At 36.1% G+C, this 18418-nt stretch overlaps 5 protein-coding genes across 6 annotated transcripts; 3 read left to right on the forward strand and 2 right to left on the reverse strand.

Annotated features, from left to right (window-relative positions):
- The first annotated feature begins 84 nt into the window (after window positions 1–84).
- On the forward strand, window positions 85–2059 carry LOC130747288 (uncharacterized). 2 transcript variants are annotated; one of them, XM_057600172.1, is made up of 4 exons: window positions 85–255; window positions 350–455; window positions 1605–1703; window positions 1824–2059. In XM_057600172.1, the coding sequence occupies exons 1-3, from the start codon at window positions 144–146 to the stop codon at window positions 1681–1683; spliced, it is 297 nt and encodes a 98-aa protein (XP_057456155.1). In that variant the 5' UTR covers window positions 85–143; the 3' UTR covers window positions 1684–1703; window positions 1824–2059. The 2 variants fall into 2 exon arrangements, with proteins under 2 accessions (XP_057456155.1, XP_057456156.1); XM_057600173.1 differs by lacking the exon at window positions 1824–2059 and having other exon boundaries at window positions 86–255; window positions 1605–1709.
- Window positions 2060–3790: 1731 nt separating this feature from the next.
- Window positions 3791–4816, forward strand: LOC130743008 (uncharacterized). The gene is made up of 3 exons (XM_057595117.1): window positions 3791–4026; window positions 4126–4201; window positions 4303–4816. The coding sequence occupies exons 1-3, from the start codon at window positions 3994–3996 to the stop codon at window positions 4563–4565; spliced, it is 372 nt and encodes a 123-aa protein (XP_057451100.1). The 5' UTR covers window positions 3791–3993; the 3' UTR covers window positions 4566–4816.
- A 3033-nt stretch (window positions 4817–7849) lies between these two features.
- Window positions 7850–10447, reverse strand: LOC130747289 (uncharacterized). The gene has a single exon (XM_057600174.1). It carries the CDS (start codon window positions 9376–9378, stop codon window positions 8746–8748), a length of 633 nt encoding a protein of 210 aa, XP_057456157.1. The 5' UTR covers window positions 9379–10447; the 3' UTR covers window positions 7850–8745.
- A 133-nt stretch (window positions 10448–10580) lies between these two features.
- Window positions 10581–12236, reverse strand: LOC130747290 (universal stress protein PHOS32-like). The gene is made up of 4 exons (XM_057600175.1): window positions 11918–12236; window positions 11721–11830; window positions 11359–11477; window positions 10581–10900 (listed from the first exon to the last, which is right to left on the reverse strand). The coding sequence occupies exons 1-4, from the start codon at window positions 12090–12092 to the stop codon at window positions 10810–10812; spliced, it is 495 nt and encodes a 164-aa protein (XP_057456158.1). The 5' UTR covers window positions 12093–12236; the 3' UTR covers window positions 10581–10809.
- Window positions 12237–14226: 1990 nt separating this feature from the next.
- On the forward strand, window positions 14227–16681 carry LOC130747291 (uncharacterized). Its single transcript, XM_057600176.1, has 5 exons — window positions 14227–14751; window positions 14900–15166; window positions 15257–15581; window positions 16169–16291; window positions 16400–16681. The coding sequence occupies exons 1-5, from the start codon at window positions 14509–14511 to the stop codon at window positions 16510–16512; spliced, it is 1071 nt and encodes a 356-aa protein (XP_057456159.1). The 5' UTR covers window positions 14227–14508; the 3' UTR covers window positions 16513–16681.
- Window positions 16682–18418: the final 1737 nt, after the last annotated feature.

Below are 18418 nucleotides of genomic sequence, written 5' to 3' on the forward strand. Positions count from 1 at the left end.
ATTATTATTATTATTATAATAAATAGCAATAATAGTTATAATAAATAATATAAATAATGGAGTAATAACAATAAATCATAATAATAAGTAATAACACAACACATTCGTCTGGAAACAGAGATTTGGAACGAAAGAAGGAGAAGATGAAGAAGGAAGACACAGTGAAGCTGATCAGTGCGGAGGGTTTCGAATTCATCGTCGATAAGGAAGCTGCTATGGTTTCCCAGACCATTCACAACATGCTCACCTCTCCAGGTTTTCTCTTCTTCTTCTTCTTCATTCCATTTCCTCATTTTCCTGCGATTAGGGTTCCCAATTAACACGAATGAAGTCATCTACCAATTCATAGGGAGTTTCTCTGAAAGGGAGCGCGGTCAAGTCACATTTCCTGAAATCAGCACCGCCATTCTCGAAAAGATTTGCCAGTATTTCTATTGGCATCTTCAATTTGCTAAGTATTTTTCTCCTTCTTGGAACACCCTCTTCAATTTTGGCTAAAGGGGTTTATTCCTATCATTTTTCATAATTGAGTTTGTGTTTTGATTTGGGTTGTTGGAATTCAATTTTTGTAGAATTTAGTTTTCCAATTGAAGAGATATATCATGTAGTAAGCTCCATTGATTCACAGTTCTTTGATTCCGTTGCCTTTTTCTTATCGTAATATTCATGTTGATCACTTTATAGTTTTTACTGAACATTACTTAGGATTTAGGAATGGTCTGTAGGAGGATGGTAGATTTTTAATTGAATAAAGAAGTTAGTTTGGGCTTGCTCAGTTGGCTCTGTTCATGTTCTCTTTGGGTGCTAGTAATATGAGAATGTTTAGTTGTTTTCATTTCTAAAGCGATTCTTGTTGATGTGTGAATCCAGATTTGATTGTGATGCATTTGCCTCCTATACTTCGGACCTGTAATGGATTATTTATGGTTTGAAAATTTCTTGCTATTCTGAAAATATAACCAATCACCCTTACCAATTTGAGTTCACACCTGTCCTGACTGATGTTTTGGCCTACTGATAGACATATTTAGCCTGCGTCGCTGGTGATATGATGACTTTCACGTCATTTTGGAATACTTCTTCTGTGGATTGCTTTGGTGATAGTTGCAAAAGTGTAATTGTTCTGTTTATTGGAAGTTATATTTTTTCTTCAGAACATGTGATCCTCCCTCATTTTATGATTATCACTATTATTGTCATCATCATTATTATCATTACCATTTTCATCGTCGTGAATAGAGATTTAGTGATAAATGGTTCATCTTTAAATGTAGAGGAACGCTAGTAACACAATCTCACACACTCCATATGATTGGTCTATTTTTTAAAAAAGTTCACATATTTGGCTCACTATTTACAAAATGTGTTGACTTTTAAAAAGTTCACCAATCACATGGTGAGTGTATTGAAGAGTGTGATAAAAAAAAGTGTGTTGCTATCATATCTCTTAAATTTAATATTATGAAAAAGCTTTAAGGCGTTGCATGATCCATGTTGCCAACCCCACTTAGTGACAAAATGCTTGATTGTTGTTGTATTCTTATTGTTATTATTTTTGTGTTATCTAAATTGTGGTGTTGACATTAGTATGTTGTTGTTGCTAGTGGGAAGGAGACAGAGTTTCCTATTGAACCTGAACTGACTCTGGAGCTAATGATGGCTGCCAATTACCTGCATACTTGAGCATTTTAACTTCCATAAGGGTGATGGTTCTCTTCTTTGTTGTTCTAAGCTTTACTTATTTCTTGTAGTCGAACAAGTTTAATTATCACAATATTTATTTCTGTTGTTTTAATCTTCCTTTTTTTTAATATTTTCAATAGGTAATGAAGAAGGAACTGTTGCTTTGTTAGGCTTTCAAGAAATATAATCTAGTGTCATTGTAACCTGTATCCTAACATTGACAAAGTATACATGTAAGCTGTGTAACCTGTATCCTTTCTGTTTCTCTGGTTGTTTGGTTCTGCCGGTCATACTTTGTGAAAATTGACAGATTCAAAAGAGAAGATAAACTCATGTTTCTTTCTTATTAAAAAAGAATATGCTAATTCAAAGTGAATGCTACATACTTAGTTGAAATTATAAGGATATGAGTTCCAATTAATGTATTTTTATCCTTTTCTTTTTCGGCCTAGGGTATCATTAATCCATTATCTGTAATTTCATGAGTTGGGAGTTTATTGGTGGGCTTGAGTCAAGATGAAATTGCATTCTTTGCCACTTACTCTGTTAGGCTGGACAGATCAAAGAAATAGTTGAAGAATGCTCTTTCTGTATAATAAGTAATAAGTAATTTCCTGCGTTAGGAAAGGGTCAAATTGAGAGAAGAGATAAAGAAGAGAAATAGGGTGAGAATTTTTGTTGTTTGGATGGATAGAAAATGAAATTAGAGAAATATTCAAAATATTTAGACTTGTGCCTTCCTGTAGTATTATTCTGTCTTTTTGTGTCGTAAAGTATAATTCTGTCCTTTGAAATTTGAATTGCAGTTTGTTATTTTCCAATCAATAAGCATGTTACAAGAGTTCATGGACAAGTTTTCTTAATTGAAAAACAGCATTGAAGAAAATTTGTCAAACGTTGAAGGTGAATAAACAGGAAGGTTTTGCTTGGGTAGTTCCATGGTGGTGATGTACTCTTGGATTTTTCTGAAGGCTTTGAAATCGAAACGCTCCTAAGAATGGTGGATTAGTAATAAAATTCATTCAAGTTAAGGTGTTAACAATTACTTTCAAAAAAAAAAGTTAAGGAGTTACTCCTTAACTTGAATGAATAACCTTAAAGGAGTAATAATTTATTTTTTCTTTTAAGTGTTTTACCATGAATTGACAAACGCTTAGCTATTGTTTTTATAGTATTATTTTTTCACCAATTTCGATTATAGTGTGATTTAAATCAAAATTTTTGTGTTTGAAAGGGGTTGTCTAAATTACTCATGAGAGTTACTAATCCACAACTCAATGGATCAATAGGATTTTTTTTCAAATTTTAGCATTGAAAAAAAATTAAACAGGCGAATATTGAAAATTTTGTATGCAAATATGATTGGAAGGATTAATTTACAGTTTAAAGTTACAATATCAATTAGATATAAATAAGTTATATTTGAGAAAAATCAATCAGATATTAATAGAGAAAGATCAATCAGATATTAATATTTTAATGCATAATTGGTTTTTTAAAAATTATACTAACAGTTATAAATTTTGATAAATCTGAAATTTTCTGATCAAGTTGACCTAATAGCGTTTTTAATTATAGCTATTGATGAGAAAATTAATGGTCAGGTTAGTCTTTATCATAAACTCAAGTGAGGCACCATAAAAGTAAGAACACAAGTTCCGTTTTCAAGAAAGTCATTTGTTAGAAGTGCAACTTCAGGGGTGAGACTCGCATTCACCAAATAAATAAAAAACAGTAATAATTAGTTAATTAATTTTTTTTGGGTACACAGAAAAATATGAGTTAACTAATTTGATTTGATCACAAAATACAATTTAAATAAGTAATAAAAATATCGGTTAATAATATGGATGTTATCTATTTTCTATTTTCGATACTGAAAAAAGGTTTTTGCCATGAATTAGCATCCTACCAATTGGGAAAAAAAAAACTTGACAACACCATGTCACCATTGATCTAATTTCCTTTTATTTATTAATTATTAAAGACAAAAAATCAATGATGAAACTTGCCATGTATATGAACAGTGAAAATTAAACGTGAAGATGATTTTTCGGAAAGTCTCTAATCAGCCTGATCTTAATTTATAAGATGCAGAGGTTAGGCAGGTTCAATGTCTAAAGATATTGCATCCTTATAATATTTGCAAGTTAGGATCTTAATTTCCTCAAATTAATATTTCATTTATGATTTCATTCAATGACTTATTAATTATATGCTGCTCACTCTCCTATAAATTGCTATTCACTGCCAATCACTCTTTTGCATTTCTCTGATTTCTTTGATTCTGCCTATTTGACATCCATCATCATGTTTTTCTACGACGGGATGAAGTCTAACATGGTTAGCATCCTTCCTTTCATTTCATTTGAAAACTATGTACTTTTTCTTTCATACAATACAAACACTTTCTGATCTACATAACCATGTTTTTTATGGCAGACTTGTGCTATGAAATTGGACACTAGCCGCAAAGGATGGTATGAAACTATGAGCAAAATTCTGGGACAAAGACAAGGTAAAAATGTTTCGTTTTTAAGTGTTTCTTTCTTGTTCATATTGGTATTCACCGCTGACAACCATGACTAACAAATATTGTATGGTATTGGTTGATTTTAGGGATAAGCTATGATTGGGATGCGAAAGAAGGGATGCTGTACATTTCAGGGAAAATAGACCCGCAGAAGATTTTGAAGATTGCTAAAAATGACAAGAAAGTAGAGATTCATTATATGAAGACTGCTGATCCATATGCGAGTGCTGTTGATCATAGGGGATACTATGCTCCTCGTCCTCAATGTCCTTCAACTTCAATGGCACCTTACTACAGTTATCATGACTACAACACTTCTTACCCTCCACAATTGCCTTATTACTACTGAATCTAATGAATCTAGAACCAGAACCGCACCAGCAGTAACAGTATTTGCTTCACTGTTGGGGAAGGGTGAAAAGTTTCAGATATCATCTAGTTCTAGTCCTTTTTGTTTTGGTTGAACTCTTGTTCTAGTCTTTGTTTTGGTAAAATGGCCTAATTTTTGTTTTGTCATGATTACGGACCTTTTTTTGTAAGGTTTGTAAAAGACTGCTATAACTATGGACCTGTTTTTGTAAGGGTCGTAATTCTTAAATATATGAATTTAATGCTAATTATTTGGTGGATGTTATTTACTCTGTTATTTTGATAGGGAGAAACTGATGTGCTATTTACTCGTTAAACGGAATAAAAAGGGAAAATGACTATATTATTAAAGGAAGTTTCAACCAATCAGATCCATATTAAGACCACGTAAAATCAGTGTTTAGTACATTTTGGTATAGAAGGTATTGATCTCTCTCCAAATATAGAATTTGAATAAAGAAAAAGATGGTTGTGCACTTCCATGAGAATTATGTGAGAGAGATACAGAATAAGGTGAATAGAGAATAAATGAGAGGATACAAAATTTGATTGAGTGATGAAGTAGGGGAGAAAATCAAGGAATTACATTCATATGAAAAGGAGAGATCACGAGAAGTAATTAATTTGTAATGAGAGGATGCATGATCCTGTATTAGGCCCAAAGAGTTTATTGGGCTAGGATGGATGAATTCGGTCCCAATCCATCACCATCTAATTGGGAAAAGAAATTGTTAAAGTTGTAAGATTTTGGGTTCCCTTGTATTTATATATACATCAATATTTATACATCACCATCATTATTTTATAGTGTTGTCATAAACCACTATATTTTCTAAGTAATCAGTAGTTGGTTGTTGCTGTTAGTTGTATTGGCTGGTTAGGCAATTGTACTTCACTGTTGCTAGTTGATTTTTAGTTTGGGTTCACCAAGTATTGGGGTATAATTAAGTTGATGATCAGTATTAATCTAGAAATCATCAATTGAATCAATATGCAACCCCCTTGATTTTCCTCTATCTCCTTCTCCACCAAATTTATGTTAAGAACATGCTTATCAAAAAAAAAAATTGTTGTCTTAATGTTCAGAACATGCATGCTTCTCTGATGAAAGAATGTGAGCTGGTCAACAATTTTCTGATGCAAATGTGGTGGTCTGTCCCAGTGGTTATTTGGGACTAAATTGACAGTGAGTGTCTGTCCAGTGGTTATTTGAGACCAAATTGCAAGTATTTGGTTTCTTGCATCTTTTGCATGCTTGGAATAATGAGTATAGTTGCAGAAATCCATCATCATCGAGTGAATATTAAAGATCTTTCATGAAGTTGTGATTTATCTAGGATGTGATTGTATTGCACTTGACTAAAGATGAGTGTTTTCTGCATAGCTTCCTCCTTTTCATACCCGCAACATATCTGTGCATTTGATCATCAACAATTCTTCTGATTATCTCGATCATGATCAAGTGTTATGATGCATATGACAAAAGCTGAAGTTTACAGTTTGTTCATGTTTATTCCAGTGCATTTTGTTTTGATTTTTTGTCAGTAGTATTAAACTATTAATCTCTCATTACTGCCAATTTTAAATACTGGATGCAGTTCAATTCGGATGGGATTATCACATTATACTTCTTCATATAACACATAAGTTGAGCTTTATTATAATGTGCATTGATCCTAATTGAAATTCTAGTCTTTATCAATCTTCTTCTGTTTGTTCAATCTCGCTGTATCACAACCGCTTGAAGGCATGGGTAATAGATTTTTTCTTAGTCACTGATGGCATCACTCTTAAAGTTACCAGCAACCAACCCACACCTCAGATGGCCTACTTTGAGAAGTCTATATTGGTAAAAAACTGAATAGATTACTCATTTCAGTTGCAATAGTTATCTCTTCATCTGAACTCAAACACTTCCCTGTAACATTAGTTCCCTCCTATTTTTCTCTTTTTACGGAAGAGTGTATAATTCTGGATGGAGAGATGAAAGATTTCCTAGTAAACAAGGTCAGTACAGCTAATTTCAGTGGGCCCAAAATAAGTACACTAGCCCAAGGCCTGTTTCCAGTGCCAAAAGTGCAATTTGATCATCATATTCCTAAAAATAGTATCCTCATATTTTCCGGTTCAATAAAATTTGAGTGCTACAAATTCCTGGTCAAAAAATTGAAAGCAACACATAGAAATTAAATATTAGAATAACACATTTACGCTATGAAAAACCAAACATACTTGAAACATTAAAAATCAGACATCAAGTCATGGAATGGAACCATGTGAAAACCACAAAACATAACTAAGACAATTGACACTTTTATATCCCAACAACTCAACCTGAACAAACCATGAGTTAACTCATTAACTAGTTATTGATTTGCCTAACATCTTAAATCCCATGATTTCCGTCTAGAGGTTCTTTCCCTTTGTTTGTTGCTTCATCATCATCAGTCACCCGAGTCTTCTCTATTTCCTCAATCTTCTCGTCGATTTTCTTCATTTGTAAATTAATCACATGTTTCAGCACTTTTAACTCATCCAACCCTAACTTCTCTGGAATATTTCCAGTCTCAATGTACTCATAGGTTAGAAGCATCATCTCTTTCACCTTATTTTCTTCTTCGATTTTCTTCAGGTCCTCCTCAAGCTCCTTGATCACCATCTTCTTCATCTCAATCTCCTGGTTCATTGGGAAATCAGCCATTCTATTCAAACTGTGAGGTTTGTAATGAGTAAGCAAATCACTGGGTATTACTTGGTGGGGAGGGATGATACTATTAGGAAATTTTATAATTGTATCCTCATTTATATATAGAATTCAATTTAAATGTGTTATTGTTGTTGTATTGTTATTTGAATATGGTCGTTGCAATATAGTCGTTTGTAAATGACCGTTGGATTACTATTGTTGAAATATAGCTGTTGAAATGTGATCGTTTAAGACCGTTGCAATAAAGCCGTTATAATATGGGTGTTTGGTTGTAAACCTTTACTGTGCGTGTCACGTGAAGCACGCCGCTGGATTTAAAAAGAAAAATAATAATAGTTGAGATAACTTTAATTAAACAATCTTGATTGGTAGATCATAAAACAATATCAGTACACATAAATAAATATAATTTTTTCTCGTTATAGAACTCTTCATGTCACTTTACATTATATATCACATCTATAATTTATCTCAGTAAAATTCATTTGTGAACCTGATATGTTGAAACAAATATGTGGACTCAAAAGCCTCAATTCTTGCTCGATTTCACCATCACACACACAAAAACAAAACCTTTTTTTTCCAAACACAAAGAAGATCTATCATTGTCTTGAAGAAATTTGAAAAAGAAAAAAATGGTTTCCCGTTCTCCCAAAACCCTTTTTTCATTTGAAGAATATCGTTGTTTTCTGAGAACGAAACCAAAATCCACCATCAAATGTGGAGCTGAAACACAAAATCTCTCTTCTCTCTTTCTCTGTTTTTTCTTCTAAAACCCCAATGGAGCAGCACCCTTTATCAGCGTCATGACCGCAACACCTAGAAGCTACCAAAACCAACACCCACGGTAACTCCCCACCATCGTGCCTCCATCAACATCAGACAGGGCACCATGGTAGCCAAACCCGCCACCGCTAGGGTGTTGTGGGCAAGAACTCCGAGCACCAATCTTCTCGTCGGCCGCTTCTTATTCTGATTCTCCACCCCATCATAGATTCTTTCTCAAATCTCTCTCCACGTCGGTGCAAGACCTTGGAGTTGTATGCTTGAAATTTCTCTCTAAGAAAAGGTTGGAAACTTGGCATGTAAGCAACAGTTGTTGGTTTCGTGAAGTGAAAATATAAGTTGGTGACTTCCTCAAGTAAGAGGCCTAATCACATGCAGGACATGAAACATCAATTTTGATTAGAGATTAAATGAATATTTATTCTTCTAGCAGCTAGCTAGCTTGCTGCAGATACCACCATTGTAATTGTACCTCCTTACCAAACACGGCAAAACAAGAAACTTCTAGTAATAGTAGCTTCAGGCTTCAATGATCATCACATTCATCAAAATAGTATCATCATATTTTCCAGACATCGATAAATGACAAATCATTCTCTATAAATCATGATACAGTATACACAATTGAATTATCAATTTTTGAATTAACTATGCAATAGCCTCCCCATTAACGAGTAAAGGCATAGAGTACTAGAATGACATAGATAAGAAGCGCAGTGGGAACAAGAACAAGCAAAGGAGCAATTGCAGCAAAAGTGTAAAAATTCCCACAAGCCAAAGTTCCCAGCTTGATCTGCACCAAATTCACCAGAGCCATGACCAAGAACCCACATCCCAAAACCGACCCAAAACCCGAAATCAGAGTCCCCAGCCTCAGAACCACCGTGTTAACTTTCACCACCAGGTCGGCACCGTGCAGGCGTGTGTCGGCGGCGGCTTCGTCGTCGCCTGCGGTGGACTTGCTGGAAGTGATGACGTTTTTGAGGGCGAAGGCGATGAGGCTGGAGAAGAGGAAGGAGCTGAAGGAGTAGAAGTGGTAGGTGATGAGGCCTTCGGCGACGGAAGGTCCGGCAGCGCAGGCAGAGTTTTCACCAGCGACGAGGGAGCTGGCGGTGTTGGTGGAGGTGATGCCGAGGAAGAGGGCTAAGGTGAAGAGGGAGTTGACGTTGACGATGCCGTCTAAGGCCATTATGTGAATGCTGGTGGTTGTTACTCTCCGGCGTGACACGTCAGACATTTCCGGCGAAGCAAAGTGGGTGGTTGCGGTTTGAATTGTTTTTGCTGAGAACAAACAGAGCATTTCATTTGTAATGATTAATAGAATGGATTGCAATTGCAAGCAATAGCAGCTGTGTGTGTTGCGTAGAAGCTTACGTTTGGATTTCCGTTAGTTTTGGTCATAACTTGTTTCCTTCTGAAACAGAAACGCAAGTGGTGGTACTATCATTATTATTTTTAATTTTTTTCTCAAGTTTTGATTAATAATTAAAATTTAAGAAGTGATAATTTTTATTTTTAAATATGAAATTGCGTAGTAGATGGTTGATATTGATTTTCCCATCGTCTAAGCCATTAGAGTCTTGCAAAAAGTCATCTAGAATAGAACTGTTGCAAGCAGGCTAAACCTTGCAAACAAATTCAAAGTTCAAAGCGGTGCATGAATTCTTGCTCTTGCAAAAATGACAACTCATTCCGTTCTTGCAATGCTTTTGCTTCATCTCTCTCGCTAGTCTCAGGGGGACGAAACTAGGAAAAAAATGGCTGGGAGGAACAACTTTAATAAATTAAACAAAATTAAGAATGACCAATTGGAGGGGACAGTATAAAATTTTAATAGAAACATATAAATACTATTCTATTAAGGAAGTTCGTGCTCACATGGCGCCACAGTAGTGGTGGTCTCTCTTTTTAATGTTCAATGAAAAACATGGTGCAAGAGAGAACATAATGGAACAATGCTAGGTGTCGCAGTAGCGGTATAGATATGGGGACTCTAAAACCCTTTCAGCTGTGACCGTAATTGCGGTTGCAGACCGCAATTTAAAACCAGGGGCAATGGTCCGGTGACTCTGGCATCCCGCTCCGTGACCGACCCTAACCTCTAGCAGCGGTGACTAGTGAATAGGGTGTGTGGCCTTCTGCAACTTGGATGACATAGGAGCATTTGTTTTGAAACTAATCGCGGTTTACACTTTTTTCAAACATTTAGACTAGTTCACAAAAACTCCAAAGCTTGGGCAGAAAACAAGGCTAATATTTGGAAACATAAAGAATTATTGGAGCAGATTAAAAGCTCGTGAAAAAAGCCAGATAAGGAAATAAAAGAAAGAGATTTTGGCATGGAGTTAGTGCAAGAGGATGTGCAGGGTAGAGTTGCTTGAAAGAAGGAAGAGTAATTTCCATCATTATATCCAAATACCAATAGAGATGAACATAAACAAGCCAAACAATACCCTGAAAGCAATAGTTAAATATAAATGTGACACAACAAAACAAAGAGAGTGAGAATCAAATTTAAAACATTTCAAGTCAGTGGATCATGTACAGCGGCAAGTTTGAACCAAATCCAGCACAAACATATTTATAAGCACACTTTCAAGCTATAGTCTAAGCACACTCTTAAAACAGTAATAGACATTAGACATTGAAGTAAGAACAAAGGGAAACAGAGTCTGGTCAATGGTGAAGATGCAACAAACGTTTCCAAAGACTAACCAGGTTCTTCAGCATATCAGATGGTAGAAGGGACAGAGTCTTTAACGATAGTTACAGGGCAGTTCGCATTTGAGGTGACATAAGTGCTCACACTCCCCAGTAACACCCTACAACCAACCAATTAAAATAACAAATAGCATCAGAAATTTACATTGCCAACCGGCAACCAATTCAACTTGCCTTTAGCTTGGGAAGCCAGAAATCTAACCAAGTCAAGATGCATTTGAATTTAATAATGAAATTTCAACCAGTTATTAGTAAGCCTTCTTGTCAGTCCATGACATCTTATTTTGATGCATTCACTTATTTATCACTACTTACACTAAGGAACTAGTGCCTGTTTGGTTTCCTGTTTGCGTCGACGCAACGCAAATAGGAAAACATCCATCCTAACGTATCAACATAGAAGCAATATATTTTTGAAGCAATATATTTTGTCAAATTGATTCAAATGTGGATCAACGTTGAGTTTAAGATAAATCAAACATACACTAAAGGATCAAGTTTTGAAATTTCGCAATCAAATAATAGGGGATAAAAAACAAACAGATTGAAAGCAAAGTACCTCTGAATAGCACCCAAGCCTCTGCTACCCATGACCAAAGCATCAAGCTTCAAATCCTCAACGGCGTCAACAATTTTCTCTCTTGCATCCCCCCAATATAGCTTTGCCACAATCGTCACCTATATTCAAGACAAAACCAGTCAAGCTCAACATGCATGTAAAGTACTAACATTAACTAATTACTAATAGCATCTCTTTTGCACAGAATCAATTCTGACACCCAGAAACTACTCACAAAAGCTTCTTCCAAGATTCGACTTTGCCTTCAGAATTCAATTATAACCAGATTTACAAACATACCCTAAATCAAGTTAAAACAAAAGACAAAACCCCAATCCAAAAAAAAGGTAAAAACCTCAAACCTGTTTCTGCCTAGAAGCAGTGTCAAGCAGGTCCAGAACCTCAGCATCAGTGTCGACCTCATAATGGCGCATGACCTCCCTCTCACGAAACTCAGACAAGGGGATCAGAGCTTCACCCACCCACGAAACCCTTAATCAGAATAACATAGTAAAAGTAATCAAACTTGGATTTTGATGAAAAGGGTAGAGCTACTTACGTGAACCAGTGGTGGACCAGAGAAGGTTACGTGATTCACTGTCTTGAGGAGGGTTGATGTGGATGATGTAGAGGGTGTCACCGTTGCGGAGGAGATTGTCAACTGCCCAATTGAGTGCGGTTTTGCTTCCCTTGGAGAAATCCAAAGCCACACCAATATTCCTATCACTGCTCATCTTTTCTTCTCTCTGTGTTTAGTTCCACAATTCACTTTCAAGCTTCTGGAGTGTTCAGGAGCTTCACCGATTGGTATCAACAGACAAATTGAGCCTATATACACTGCTCTACCCAGTCTTTCTAGAAGAAATTATCAACACACTCACACTCACACTCTGACACTCTTTCCGACACACACTTAATGAACCTTTTCCGACACACTTCATGTCACACACTTCATAAATTGTGTCATAAAAGAGTGTTTATAATTTTTTTTTACATTGAAAAAAAAAAAATTGCAACCCCCAGTATTAATTCCTAGACATTTCTCATCAATTCATACCACTTGAGTTATCATTTGAGGAAAAAAGAGTGTTCATAAAATTGGGTCGAATAAAAGTGTTTTAAAAAATGTTGTAGTGAGACGCATCTTGCCATTTTGGTCATTGTCGAATGTCGGCAATTTTGGTCGACCAGTGGGTGTAGATATTTTTTTTTGGTCGGTTGCTATTGACTTTTTTTGTCAATGAGATGCTATTGACTTAATTAAATTACTTTTCTTTAGTCAAAAATTCAATTAAGTATTGTCCAAAAGGATGGCAACACAGCCCAAATAAACAAACCTGCACAAAGATAAAGGCCCAACTCTAAGGAGGAAAGCCCTTGCTTGTTGCTATCTACCTTGGGGAGTTGTCACTTGAATTTTTTTTTGTTACAAGAGGAAAAATGCTGAAAAAAAAGAGAACTAGCTAATAGCGTCTAAGTACATTGGACGCATAAAAAAAGAAAGAGGACTCCTCCAAACTTGAGCCGGAGATCCCAAGTGCATTCCCTCTATTTCTTTTTAAAGAAATTGAAATTTTGATGAAAAAATATTGAAACAAAAAAATGATAATACATTGAAATTTAATTTATATATAAATATTAGAATACAAAATTTACTCAATTAAAAACCAAACATACTTAAAACATCAAAAATCAAACATCAAGACATTGAACCAGGTGAGAACTCAAGTGATTGACACATTCATATCCTAAAAACTCAACCCTAATAAATTCATGAAATAACTTCACATCCTAAAGTCCCCGATGGATAGCTCAAATGGTAAGGAACTAGGGACATAAGGGTGAAGGGTTCGGACCCTGGGGATGACTAATTTAATAACATTACTAACAACTAACATTTGCCTATAAAAAAACTGCATATCCTTAAAACTCAACCCTCTAATAAAACCATGAAATAACTCTAATCAGTTGTTGATTTGCATAACATCCTAAATCCCATGGTTTCCATTCATCATCAATCATTGTGGCTTGGCTAATAGTCACCTGAGCTTTTTTCTATTTCCTCAATCTTCTCATCAATTTCTTATTTTGCAAATCAATCACATGTTTCAGCATTTTAAATTCAACTATCCCTAAATTCTCTGAAATCTTTCCGGTCTCAATATTCTCGTAGATTAGAAGTCTAATCTCATTCACCATATTTTCTCTTTGATCTACTTCAACCCCTTCTCAAGATCCTTGATCTTCTTCTTCGACTCACTCTTCTAATTCAATGGGACATCAACCATTCTATTCAAACTATGAATTTTGCAATATGAGTAAGCAAATCAATGAGTACTATTTGGCGAGGAGGTGAACACACATGGTGTTGTGGATGTCACCTTATTATAGTAGGTGAACCCCGTAACACTAGATGGAACATTTAGTACACAGTCGGCTGACCAAACAGACATCTTGTACTGGACATGGAGGAAACATTGATTACTTTTCTTAGCAAGGTGTGAGATTGAGGGTCTTTCAGCTGTCTCATCGACTGTCGTATACTGTATTCATTACTCTTATTTCTTTTTCATTCTTTCCTAGCTTAAGTGTTTGTTAGATATATGTAGTATGCACATGTCTACAATCATATTTAACAAATAAATGAGTTGTACAACAAATAAAACTCTTTACATATTTTAATACTTTACTTGGAAAGCCTGCTTTTTATAGTCCCTAACCCGATCAGAAACCTTAATAGTCACTTGATCAATCCTTTGACCTTCATCATGTCCCAGTAGCACAGTAACAAGTGTTGCCTCATTTGTCTCTTCCTTTCCTTGAAGAAAACTTGTTGGGCCTTTAATTACACAACAACAAGGCCCTTCTTTATTCCCCCTTCCATCTTCTTCTTCAACAACTCTGACCTATAAAACTTGTCTCTTCCTTCCTTCCTTAAACCACCACTTCTCTATTCCCTTAAATAACAGAGAGTGCTATTTAAGGAGACACACACAAACACACACACACACACACACACACACACACACACACACACTATATTTCCCTTATAAAAGCAGCCATCATTAACAAAACCTTCCCCTGCCACCAGTTACAACCATAATTGATCATTACCATTCATCAATCATCTACTCTTCTTCTACCTTTATCATGGCTGTTGAACTGCACAGTGGGGACACATCGCATCACTCCAACAGCAGCATCAACACCAACAGTTCACCTTTAAACCCACACTTTCCTCCTCACTCTACCAACGCCCAAGGGAGAAAGGACATGGACAACGATGATGATCTCCTTGCTGAGCTCACTCACCAGATGCAGATGGCACAATTCATGCTTCAAGAAGACAACAAATTCGACTTCCCAGGCATTGGTTCTGAGAATCTGGAACCGGTACAACACACTCACTCTGTTTATACTCAGTTTCTTTCCCTTCTCTGTTTAACACGTATTGTCAAAACAGAAAAAGTTTTGTCGTGTTTCATTTTATACCTTAAGTTTCTCGTTTAACCACCTCTAATGTTTGATTTGATTCTCACAGTGGGAATCAATTGATTGGAGCCCTCAATCAACTCTTTGGTCACCTCTGTGCTCAAAACATGGGAGTTCTGAAGGGTTGTCATCTAAAGAACCATCACCACCAACTACCCCTGATAATACCCGTGATTGGGAGAGTGTCAACGACATGGTTGGAATGCTTGAGAAGATGAAACTTGACGAAAGAGGAAGTTCCAAATACCACTCTGGTTATGGGGTTGGAGTTTGCTCTGACCAATCTCTGTTTCAGGAACAAATTAGAGCAACCCAAGTAAGATAAACACTCTGTTCCAACATTTATTCTGGTTTGTTTCATTCAAATTACACAACTTAGACTTTGTTTGTTTCCTTTTTGCTGTAGATGTCTAGGCTCAGGCAACAGCAGATTCAGTCTCTGAGGAAAAAACTCACTGATCATAGCCACAAATCACAGCAATTTCAGAGGAAAGGTAAAGGGGTTGGTGTTGTTGATGATGATGATGCTGGGTTTGGTAACGATAATGGCAATGGAAGAAGGAATCGTCAAACCAGACCCGGTTCACTGCACCAGCAAACCGGTTCGGAGATGCAGGCGATTTTCCCGGGAAGTTCCGGTTCAAGAGCCACGTCTTGTGGGACCGGTGTTTTCCTACCACGTGCCGGAACTAACGCCCCATCATCGTCAGAGTCACGTAACAAGAGACCAGGTAACGTAACGACGTCGTTTTAAGATTTCGGCTGTGTTTCCTTATATTTCAATTGTTTATTTTTTGTATAAACTAGCCGGTATCCGATCACCATTCGCATGCTCACTATTGTGTAACCGGGATTTAGTCACAATTGAACCTTTTCATCCCTCTTAGAGTGTATTGTGGGGAGATCGAATCTCATAGCTCTTTCCATACATTTAACCTGCGTTGTCAACTGAGTTACGTTCTTAGTTTTTTTTCTCTATGAATTGTTAGAGTGCAGGTTATTAGTTTGTTAGCTGGTCGTTGAAGTAGTTGGTTCCTGATGTGGAATATGAACCAATCAACCATAAACCACTTACTTCATTTAATACTAAAATATGCATTCATTGGTTTTCAAATCAATTTTGAGTTGGAGGGGAGCATTATAAAAAACCATTTTGACTTACGGATTCTCCCATGTTCTATGTTCTTGCGAATCCGCATACTGCTTTAGGCGCGAACAACTATCTGGTGGACTGGTGGTTGTGAATTCAACTGCACCTTTCACGGAAATGAAATCAATTAATAATGTATAGTTGTTTTTGTTGTTGTGATTTGGTCAGGTAATAAAGGTTGTCCCACAGTTCTTATACCCGCCAGAGTAGTGCAGGCTTTGCAACTGCACTTTGACCAAATAGCTGCCACTTCTGGACCCACCAAACCTGCTGGCTTCCCCGCCCTAAATGGTAGCTACCTAATTCTTCATCTTAAAACAGTTACATTTGGCTTATAATCTGCCACTAATCGAATTAAATTATCTTTTCTCACTGTTCTTTTTTGTGCTGTTGTTGCAGATGTTTTAGTGAATAACAGGAATGGCCTGTATTCACTGCAGAAGCGGCAATCAAGGAGAAAACCAGAACATGTGCAGAATGACATGATTCTGCCTCGAGAGTGGACCTATTGAAGATGCATTGATCTTGCATTAGCAGCTACTGTCTCTCTTTTTAGCTTTATAAACACAATTATTGATTCATTGTACTAGTAGTGATGCTCTCTTGGTGAAACAAATAAAGAAAAAGGTTGGAATAGAGGAATAAAGAAAGAAAATACCTCTGCTTAAGATATTAGATTAATAGATGGGGAATTCTTTTACATGGATTATTAGTGTATCATGAGTGAGGATCAATTCATAGAACAAATAATAAAAGAGTAATGTTACTTACACACCTCTCTTTTGAGGTGGAAGAGGTGGAATGATGAGAGAGATAAGAAGAAAAAGAAAAGTAAGGGAGAGAAATTATGAGATGTGATAGATGGTAAGAGGAGAGAGATAAAAACAAAAAAAGGTGAAAATGAAGTGTTTTAAAAATGAGATATGTATATATCATTACTCAATAATAAAATCCTTGTATACTCAAGTGACTTGTGGTCACGAGTTTGTCTTTATCTATATGTTGTATATGCTTAGCTATCTAGGTGATGAGTGTCATATGAGTCTATGCTGTCATCTAATTGAAATCCTTTTAATAATTCAGCTTAACATGTTAACATTCTAGAAAATGTAAAACACGTCCAAGATGACAGAAGTCAACAACTTTTCTTTTGGTTTAGCATGCTTTGAAAAACATCAAATAGGACAAAAGAAAGGGACGATCGATCTTGAAGATTAGTTAAGCAGTAACGATTGTTTGTACATTGAAGTAGACACATTTAGAATGAGTAGCTGTCCAAATACAATTTGTCCAGTGTCCGGTAGTATAGTGGTTGTAGTTGCCCTTGTTGTTGAACAAATTGTTAATGCCGATGGTGCCCCAAGACACGATATTGACTTAGAGTATGTTTTTGATACAAGCGTGGAAAACAGACAAACAAAAAGGAAAAAGAAAAACCGCTAAGTCCTAAAGAAAGGAGTCATCGGCGCATCCGCCAAAAGCAGAGGCTCAAGCTCCAAAGGAGGATTAATCACGGTGTGAAATGCAAGCTGCTGCCTCGCACTCGCCTTAGCCAGAAAATCTGCACAACTTTACTTTTCGAAGAGTATGCAGCACACGAACATCCCACCGGCGCCGAAGAAGATCACCAATTTTCCCAAGCACCACTGCATGCTCATGGAAAGCGGAAGGAGGGCGAAGGATCAAGTTAACCGCAAGCAACGTATCAGAGAAATAAACTGTCCGACGGTACCCTTATAGTTTTTGAGAACTGTATTTAAAACATCTTTTATCTCTTCTAGTATTTCAGTTTTAAAAACTACAATAGAGAATAGTATTCCAAAATAGTTTTTAAAAACAAATAAATTTTTTAATTTTTAGTTTTTAAAAACAGTCTAAAAACAGTTCTTCAAAAACTCTAATCAAACAAACCATTAATTCGCTCTTGATTCAAAATTGTTGCAACTCCGTCCGGCAACCACTTCTTCATCACTCTGATTCGGAATTGAGCAATATCATTGTGTCATAGCCTTCACCATAGTTGAGCATAGATTCGATTGGGCCTGAAAAGTGAAGCAAATTTCTGACAACTAAGGGAACTAAGGGAAAAAGAACTTACTTGGTTGTTATTTCGACAACGGGAGAAAGGAAGGAAAATAGAGGCAATTTCCTGCTTAGGGTTTTTTGCTTAATTAGTTCCTTTTTTATAACTTCTTTTATTTTTTATGGATTGAAGAAGCATCTTATATTCTATTTTGTAGTTGTTTTTCTAAGCCAGTGAGTTTAAAGCTATGTTCGGATAACTCAGGAACATAGTCAGACAAAAATAGACGGGGCAAAACCTTTTGAAGTTACACATGATTCACTTTAGTGATCATCGAAGTTAACAATCATTTCAAAATGCAAAATGAAACAAAACTCTTATAAATTGAGATAAAT

This window comes from Lotus japonicus, chromosome 3 (genome assembly GCF_012489685.1).
Source record: "Lotus japonicus ecotype B-129 chromosome 3, LjGifu_v1.2".
Lineage (NCBI taxonomy): Eukaryota > Viridiplantae > Streptophyta > Magnoliopsida > Fabales > Fabaceae > Lotus > Lotus japonicus.

What these genes read in the sequence shown, in the direction of transcription:
- LOC130747290 (XM_057600175.1), bottom strand. Translation starts at nt 12,092, where the DNA reads ATGAGCAGTGATAGGAATATTGGTGTGGCTTTGGATTTCTCCAAGGGA. An exon ending in CTGGTCCACCACTGGTTCAC is followed by an intron (nt 11,831 to 11,917) that starts GTAAGTAGCTCT and finishes GGGTGGGTGAAG; the next exon opens with CTCTGATCCCCTTGTCTGAG. An exon ending in GGCTTGGGTGCTATTCAGAG is followed by an intron (nt 10,901 to 11,358) that starts GTACTTTGCTTT and finishes GGTTGGTTGTAG; the next exon opens with GGTGTTACTGGGGAGTGTGA.
- LOC130747289 (XM_057600174.1), bottom strand. Translation starts at nt 9,378, where the DNA reads ATGCTCTGTTTGTTCTCAGCAAAAACAATTCAAACCGCAACCACCCAC.
- LOC130743008 (XM_057595117.1), top strand. Translation starts at nt 3,994, where the DNA reads ATGTTTTTCTACGACGGGATGAAGTCTAACATG. An exon ending in ACGGGATGAAGTCTAACATG is followed by an intron (nt 4,027 to 4,125) that starts GTTAGCATCCTT and finishes TTTTTATGGCAG; the next exon opens with ACTTGTGCTATGAAATTGGA. An exon ending in AATTCTGGGACAAAGACAAG is followed by an intron (nt 4,202 to 4,302) that starts GTAAAAATGTTT and finishes GGTTGATTTTAG; the next exon opens with GGATAAGCTATGATTGGGAT.
- LOC130747288 (XM_057600172.1), top strand. Translation starts at nt 144, where the DNA reads ATGAAGAAGGAAGACACAGTGAAGCTGATCAGTGCGGAGGGTTTCGAA. An exon ending in CAACATGCTCACCTCTCCAG is followed by an intron (nt 256 to 349) that starts GTTTTCTCTTCT and finishes ACCAATTCATAG; the next exon opens with GGAGTTTCTCTGAAAGGGAG. An exon ending in TGGCATCTTCAATTTGCTAA is followed by an intron (nt 456 to 1,604) that starts GTATTTTTCTCC and finishes TGTTGTTGCTAG; the next exon opens with TGGGAAGGAGACAGAGTTTC.
- LOC130747291 (XM_057600176.1), top strand. Translation starts at nt 14,509, where the DNA reads ATGGCTGTTGAACTGCACAGTGGGGACACATCGCATCACTCCAACAGC. An exon ending in GTTCTGAGAATCTGGAACCG is followed by an intron (nt 14,752 to 14,899) that starts GTACAACACACT and finishes TGATTCTCACAG; the next exon opens with TGGGAATCAATTGATTGGAG. An exon ending in AACAAATTAGAGCAACCCAA is followed by an intron (nt 15,167 to 15,256) that starts GTAAGATAAACA and finishes TTTTTGCTGTAG; the next exon opens with ATGTCTAGGCTCAGGCAACA.